This window comes from Corvus brachyrhynchos, unplaced genomic scaffold (assembly GCF_000691975.1).
Source record: "Corvus brachyrhynchos isolate BGI_N302 unplaced genomic scaffold, ASM69197v1 scaffold150, whole genome shotgun sequence".
NCBI lineage: Eukaryota > Metazoa > Chordata > Aves > Passeriformes > Corvidae > Corvus > Corvus brachyrhynchos.
The window spans coordinates 1,487,742-1,495,817 of NW_008236162.1; the positions used below are offsets into that span (position 1 = coordinate 1,487,742).

Here is an 8,076-nt window from a genome sequence, read left to right on the forward strand (position 1 = left end):
TGTGTTCAGAGAGACTTCAAAGTCACTGAGGGGTTGTGGAAAATTTTACCCCCAGCGTTTTCCTAACTGGAGTTCTTAAGATCCTGGATCCAAACCCTTGTGCCTTGTGCCTTTTGTTTTCTCATGAATTTTTGATTCCACTTTATCATTTATTTCTCTTCCTTCCACCACAAAGTGTCAACTTTGTTACAGGGAAAAAGACATCCACAAAGGGAAAGTTACGGGGGGAAAGTGGAGGATTTCTCTCCATCCTTTGGGGATACAAGAGGAAAAACTCCTGATCCTAATGCAATATCCGGAGTGCAGGAATTCCCTGTTCAGCACAGATGGGTCTGTCTGAGTTTGTCTTTATCCAGGTTTTTCACACTCCGTTCAGGGAGTGAAAATAATTGGAGCAATCAGAAAAAAACCCCAAAAATAACCAACCCAGAGTTATTTCTGCACATTTATTTCAGTCAGAATCCTCCTAATTGCTCCTAACAAAGAAAATTAGGCTTTGAATTCCAGACTGTGTTGTTAAAACACATCTCATGAGCTTGGAGGAGAACTTCAGGTGGGAGCTTTGGGGAAGATCAGTGCCCAGTTAATTAAAAAATCCCTTCTGCAGTGAGTCCTGTTTGCCTGGAGGTGCAGAACTGATCTGCCAGGGCTCAGAGGAGGCAGCTGGGCTCAGGTGCTGCGAGCGTGGCTGGAAATGTGAGCCGGGAGGAAATGGGGCCTTATCGGGCTCGGGATCTCCTTGGGATCAGGGCGGAAATCAAGTCACGGGGCTGAGCAGGAGGAGCAAAGCCTGGAGGGCAAAGCAGCAAGGTTGAAAGCTTTGGGATGGCCCTGACTCCAACAAAAGGCTGGAATTTGACCTTGAAGTTGTTCAGCTGCCACTGAGGTGGGGCCTTCCTGGAAGCCAAACCATGGAGCTGATTCCCAACAGGCACAAGGGCCAAATCCCAACTTCCCCATCCCTTCAGAGCCACCCTAACTGGCTTAGAACCTGGAATTCAAACCGTGCCTTTCTGTCTCATATCTCCCGTTATTTCATGGATCCGTGAGTCTCATGTGGATCTCAAGACTGGATGTAAAAGGGAAAAACCCTTCCTGCGTTACCTTGATCCCAGGAGTTGTTGTGATCTGTCGGCCGTCAGCAGAATAAAGAGTTTCAGAATAATCCCCAGCCAGGAGATCCCTGCAAGGAGCCAAGTGCAGTCATTATTCCAAGGAAATTGTTGCCATGTAGAAATGAGGTGATGACACAGTGCACCGAGTATGTGGGGAATTCAAACAATTACTCAGGTTATTCTTAGTATCGGAGAAACTCGGGAAGCAAAAGCTGCAGGGAGGGGAATTCTGCTTGCTCATAATCCTTACTCAAACAAACAGACTTTTCTAAAAGAAGAAAGCAATTAAAGTCTGCTGATTTTACTGGGATAAACTCATCTCCTGGCAGATCTGGATGCAAATGTATAATTATACATTGATTTTTTGGGGCCCGTTTTTACACCTTCCTAAAAGCAGCACCTCTGCAGTGACTCCTGTTTGGGCAGCTCCCACCCACTGCCAGCATCCCATTTCTCTTCAAAGAATAGGATTTAGTGCAACACCATTTCCCTCCCCCCAGTCCAAATATTTAGATTAGATTAAAACAGGGGAAAGCAGTTAATTACAGTCTGTATTTAACATGAATTGATTATGGCACTACTGTATTTGCACAGCCTGTGGAGCAGCACCCTTTCACCCAGACTGTCGGAGCGTGTGGTAAATGTTCTGCTGGAGCCAGACTTCCCATTTCCAGGAAGGTTTTGTCAATGCCAGGTTATGTTTGGTTACTCCAGGTTCAAAAGAAGTAGTGCTAAGGTAAATATCTATATCAATGTATCAATCTATCAGTGAATCAATCAATCCATCTATTATCTATCTATAATATAGAGATATATAAATATAGAATCACAATTTTTTTAAGGTTTGAAAACACCTCTAAGATCATCGAGTCTGTCCTAAAATCTTGGAATGGTTTGGGTGGGAAGGGACCTGAAGGATCATCCAGTTTCACAGGCAGGGACACTTTCCACTGTCCCAGGGTGCTCCAAGACCCATCCAGCCTGGCCTTGGGCACTTCCAGAGATCCAGGGGCAGCCACAGCTTCTCTGGAAATTCCATCCCAGCCCCTCCCCAGCCTCACCGGGAGGAATTTCTTCCTAATCTCTAATTTAAACCCTCTCTCTCTCAGTTTAAAACCACCCCCCTTGTCCTGTCACTCCAGGCTACAATTCTGAAACCCACAGCCTCTTCATGGTCACAGAAAACTTGTGAGGCAACAGAAAAAGCTTAAATATGCATTGGATTGAACAATTTAGGAAAGAAATGGGGGAGCAGAGGTAGCAGGATGGGAAGTGCCTCCATCATGGCAACGTCTCATCCCCAGCACTTATTCCACGTTCCCAAAACACTGACAGGATTCTTCCTCTCCCCTCTTCTTTCCTTGCCATTGAGATGTTGCATTTACCAGAACACTTCTATTTTACAGGGCTCTAATCCCTGTTTTTTGGCATCCTGAACACCCTGCCATGGCTCACAGCGAGCAAGAAGGGAAGAGCTGAGCTGAACCCACCGATTTTTTCGTAGCTGCAGCACCACTTCCTCTCCGTTGGCTTTGATCCCGTACTTCACGGTGTCTTCGTATTTGCTCTGTAAACAGATTGAAGTGTCAGAATATGCTCTGCTGCAGCTCCTGGCCTCAGCAGTGGTGTTATTGGAATGCCAGCCGTGTTCTTTTCCTCCTCTTCCCACCAAAAACAAGGATTCTGGCAGGAGCAGAATAAGCAGGAGGTCACTCTGTTTGAGGGGTTTTAATTAGAGGAGCAATTTTGACCTTGCAAATTCACTTCTACCTCCATAAGCACAAATCCTGCATGCTGGGGAAGTGCTGAGGGGGATGTTTACGTTCAGACACTTCCATAACACCCTCTGGAAGTGCGTCAATCATGGTTGGTTTTAATTATTGGTTTAATTTAATCCAAATGAAAGTGTCCACAGGTTATTAAAAACCTGAGCAGTATCAAACCCTGCATCTTTGCAGAGGTACAAAGCTCAGAAGAGCCTCGGATGGCCTGAGGGATTCTCTGCATGCTGAGCACACCTCAGCTCCTCTTCACGAACACGGGATCACTTCTCCAGGCTTTTCCTTTTGGAAGAGCAAATGTGTGTCCAAGTTCTCTTAGCCTTGAAACCCAAGGGTGTTTTAACTCCAGAGAACCTTCCCCATCTCCCAGAATCAGCCAAGAAATGATCTCCTTTCCTACCTCTGAGCTTGCTCCCACAGCTCTCCTGTGCACCGAGTGCAATTTCCGCGGGTAAACGATTTCATATTGCTCAGCTCCAGGGAACTTCCCGCTGCTGCTCCCTGGGGAGAAACAGACGGGGATTGATGAAAACACAATTTTAATTTATTAAACACCCGATTTTGTGGCTGGCCAGGTGATTCCTTTGGGCTCTTGCAACACCTCGTGCTGCCCTGCTTTCCCTCCACAGCGTGACCCAACACCAGCAGTTTTCCCATTCTGGATTTTGGAGGACTTGCCCTCCCTGGCTACTTCCATTAAAAAATTTCCTGCAATTCTCTTGGGGTTTCTTCTCCCAGCTCTGAGCAGTTCAAGTCCCAACAGGCCAGCCCAGCCATGCCAGTGCAGCCTTTCCCTCTGCATTTTCCAGCGGCATGAATTAAATTATTTGGGTTTGTGGAATGAGCAATCTCCAAACCTTATCACGTGACAGACAGGCCCAGACTGCCTCTGGATCTGCAAATAAATTTACACAATGCAGAGGTCTGCAGCAGGATTCCTGCTCTGCAAAGCCTTGGCACATACATAATTGTGGCAGAACTTTAAGAGAGGGTGGCAAGAAATAATTACAACTTTTACCTCTTGAATTGGGTTGAGGGAGATACAGCAGAAGGATGGGAGAGGTGTTTGGGCATGGCCAGGTAAAATAATGGGAGATAGGCAGGAAATTAGGAAAACCTTGAAGGTGGAAGGAGTCCAAGAGGTTCCTTAACTGCCAGAACCCTTTGAGTGGTCTCATAAGGTCTGCAGTGGCTGCAAAGAGCTGGGTAAGGAAATGCAGAGCTGATAAAAAGAATTTTTCTTTTCTGCTCTGAACCTCAGCAAATCCAGAGCAAAGTTAATTTGGGGTGGGCAGCACCCTGGAGTTCATCCTGGCAGCTGGAAGCCAGGTTTCTGGGAAAACAGGGTTGTACAAGGGATGTGTTGGTTTCCACCAAGGCAAACCCTGAGCTCTTTAATCTCCTACAAAAGGGAATTTCATTTGAATTGGTGAATTCTTGAGGGCCTGTATTTGAAAAATAAACCAAGAACAACAACAACAAAAAAACCCTAAGCTGCCCCGAAAGCCAACAAAACCCTGCAAAAACAAAGGCACAGAGCACCTCCCATGATAATTCCTGCCCCAGGGCCAGGTTTTTCCAGGAGTGAGGCCTCCAATTACTGTAATTTTCTCTCTCTGGAACAGCAGAGCACATCCTCGTGCAAATTGTCGAAGTAAAACAAACAGATCCATTCTTTTATCACTGATTTATTTGATTCAACCCTTTCCAAATGTAATTGCAGAACAAACCTGGTTGTATCTTGATAAAGATGTTGGTTTAATGGTGCAGAGGGATCCCGTGTCAGCTGAGCTGCTACACCGAGCATGTGCTGGGAGCAACTACCGAGTGTAACTTTACTACTGCCATTCACAACGGGGTTTTATATTCTTTTTAAGCAACTAATTATGTTTATTTTCCAAAAAAAAATCTGCTGCTTTTCAGATTTCCCTCCACAGGCCTCAAGTGTGTCCTTATGCAACAATCCCAGGAATATTTCAGGCCTCTTGGAACAAAGATCCCCAATTTTATCTCTCCACACCCTTTGTGCAACTCCAGCCCAGAGAGTTCAAGTTAAGGCGAGGTTTAAAGGGAGACTCAGGACTGAACTCATCCCTTCCCTGCAGCCTGATCCAGACAGAATTTCGAGGAAAACTGGTTGGTTTTGTTTGGAATGAATCCTTTCTTCGAGGGAGTTTTTTAATCAGCGCATTGTCTTTGCTGCCTTCAGGTTTTGTCTTGAGCTTGGAGGAGGAAAGAAATTCCTTGGGCCCCGTACAACAACTTGTAATAAGGAACAAATAACTGTGTGCTTTTCCAAGCAGAAAATCATTAGGGAGGATTTTATTGACAATGAAGTTGTGGTTTTGTCAAGAAAAAGAAGATAACACCTTTAAAGTGTGCACATTTTCAGATATTCTGTGCGAAAAACCAAATTATAGATCTGTGCCTGAATGCTAATTAAATGTTTAATTCTGGCTATAAATCCTGTGCATGCTTGTGCAGGCCAAGCCCTGAAAAACTCCGTTCCCTGTTGACAGGAATTGAAAGAAATTGTGTGTGTGAGGAAAAAGAAGCGGGGTCTGCTCAGGTGAAATCACCTGGATATAACCTGAAGCATCATGCAGCTAAATAAAGCCTGTTCAATATTTTAAATCAGGTAATGTTGTAATTGAATTCCTACAGAAATCTGCTACTTTATGGCCAAAATGCTGATAAATTGCTGTAATTGGCTAAATTGGCCTCTCACTTGCAGGGTAAGATTTGCTTTAGTGGTTCACAAAACCAACCAGTTGTGGGTCTTTAGGCAATTTATGGCCACTTGTCAAACAAGTAAATGCTGCTCTATCTAAAGAATTGTAGACAATTGCTTTGAACGCAAAGAGCAAAATCCCAAATATCCCTAACTCCATTTTCCAACGGCTTTAACTCACCGTTCCTCCCTAATATCTACCAGTTAATAATTAAAAATTCATCCAGACTTATCCATAGCAAAGCTGATAAAGGACTAAAACAAAAAGTGCCATACCTTGTTGGAGGAAATGCAGCAGAAGAGCAGAAATGAGGAGGATTTTCATCCTCGGGGTTGTGCTGGGCTGGGAATGTGGCGTTCCCAGCGTGGCCCTGCCCGGGAGCTCCTCTGGGCTGTGGGTGAGAGGCAGGGACGGGTTCAGCTTTATTCGTGCTCCTGCAGGAGGAAGTGTTTGCTAAAGGTGTTGCACAACACCAAGTCACAGAGTGTTACAGCAAGCGAAGTTCCTGCTGCTTGCTTCGTGCCCTGAACCTTGGGATAAGGATCAATCGCTGCTTTGGATTCACTTCCCTGAAAACGGGGAAAAGAAAACGAATTAGGTCAATAAATCAATAAATATGGAGATTGGAGCTGTCATCGAATTACAGAACGGTTGGGGTGACCCTAAGGCCATCTATTTATGGTCTGGCTGACAAAAGCTGAAAGAAAACCGGTGGAATGTCAAGGAAGGAGCGTTCCCAGGAAATTTAGGGTAAAACAGGTCCGCAGGGTGAAGTTGTGCTTTAATTCTGGGTATTTACCCCTGAACCTGGACCAGTGAATCACTGACAGAAAAAACACTGAGCTGAGCCCTTGCTGCCCCATCACCCCTGTTAGTAATGTTTGCTTCGGACTCAGGTGATTAAATAAAGGAGGCAGAGCAGGGAACGATCCAGGTGAGGTCTGTGCAATCATATTCCGAAAATCTCTGCCAGAAAAGCACCCCGTTGACTCAGTCAGCTGTAATAGAGGAGTAATAAACCTTCTCAGGCCACAAGTGTCAATACAGAAGTGCTTGAGAGGACTTGAACTTTTCATGGGTTTAAATGGGAGTTACAGAGTACGGAGAACTGGAATGGATCATCGGGATATGAATTGATATTTATATACAGCAGGATCAGCAATAGACAGGACACAGAAATATAGATATTCCTTGTTGATGTTAATTTATAAATGAGTAAATATATCTGGATAAATCCACAAGGGAATTATATCCACAGGAGAATTTTACTGCCTTTACCCTTCTCATGTAAGCGTGAGTAAGCAACTGTTTCTCTGTTGAAAAGTTCTGATTTTTTGGACATTTTTAAGCCAAACTTCCCCCTTAGATTTCTGCTGGATCTCCAGACATGCTGGGACAGATTGGGAGCTGCAAACAGATGGGTTTGAGCTTTTATTAAGTGTAGGATGGTGTTAATTGAGAACAATATTTGGCAGCTGCTTGTTTGGGACACTTCAGTCAAATATTTCAACACATGTCGCCATCCCAGGTTAGGAAAGAGGTCTCCAGGGAAAGAATTCGTGAAGGATTTGGACATACCCTTGCTCAGGTGCTCATCTGAGTTGCTCAAAATCAGACAGGAGCTGTGTCATCAAGTTTAGGTTGGTGCCTTTCAAATTCTGTAGAGATATAAAAGGTGGACAATTCATATTTTAAGTGTTCTATGAACAAAAATAAGCTGGGCATTCTTGGGCTGCATCTTTGCCTCGCCAAAAAAATAAATAATTAAGAGACATAACTGTGAACAACTGGTTTAAAAAACAAGTGGCTGCTGTCCAAGCACTGATCTCAGCTCATTCTCTCTGCATGACACACTTGAAAACGATGTGTGACCCCTGAACTCCAGAGTTAATGCTCTTAATAAGCTGTGCTTTCCAGCAGGATGGAAGGGAGAGTTCCATCCCAACAAAGGGCTGGCAGGAAGAAGGGAATGTGCAGTGATGAAGGTCTTGGGGACACTTGAAAGGGAATGGGATGTAATTTCCTTTGGTGCCTGGAGAAGCATTTGATGTTCCTGCCCTCGCTTCAGCGATTTCGGAATGATCTGATCGTGGCTTCTTCGCCTGGAGGTGCTCGCAGAGGTGTTCCTGAGGTCTCAGCTGGCTTGGGATTTTTTGAAGCCCCTAAAAAATTGGGCAAAGTCCAAGGGAGCAGTTTTCATGTTCGTGGGGGGAATGAAAACTGGATGGCAAGTTTGTTTCAGCTCTCAGTAACTGAATATTGGTGGTTTTAACCCAGGTTCTCTCTGATCAATTAAAAGAAAGAAGCAGCAAAGGGTGAATTTCACCCCTACACTGAGGATCTGCACAAGTCCTGCCCAGATTGACAGTAAAAGGAGAGTTGTATGGGAAGCACTTGGCGGAGTTCAGGAAAAATCCGGGCTCGAATCACTTCTCTGCTTCTGCAGCA

At 44.8% G+C, this 8,076-nt stretch overlaps 1 protein-coding gene across 1 annotated transcript in view; it reads right to left on the bottom strand.

Moving 5' to 3' along the window:
* Positions 1-7,289, bottom strand: part of ADAM28 (ADAM metallopeptidase domain 28) — a 23,864-nt gene extending 16,575 nt beyond the window's left edge. The window contains exons 1-5 of the mRNA XM_017732335.1: positions 7,207-7,289; positions 5,904-6,197; positions 3,297-3,397; positions 2,606-2,682; positions 1,105-1,183 (exon numbers count right to left, since the gene is read on the bottom strand). Coding sequence (XP_017587824.1) covers positions 1,105-1,183; positions 2,606-2,682; positions 3,297-3,397; positions 5,904-5,952 — 306 coding nt within the window. The 5' untranslated portion in view covers positions 5,953-6,197; positions 7,207-7,289. The remainder of the gene's footprint in view (positions 1-1,104; positions 1,184-2,605; positions 2,683-3,296; positions 3,398-5,903; positions 6,198-7,206) is intronic.
* Positions 7,290-8,076: the final 787 nt, after the last annotated feature.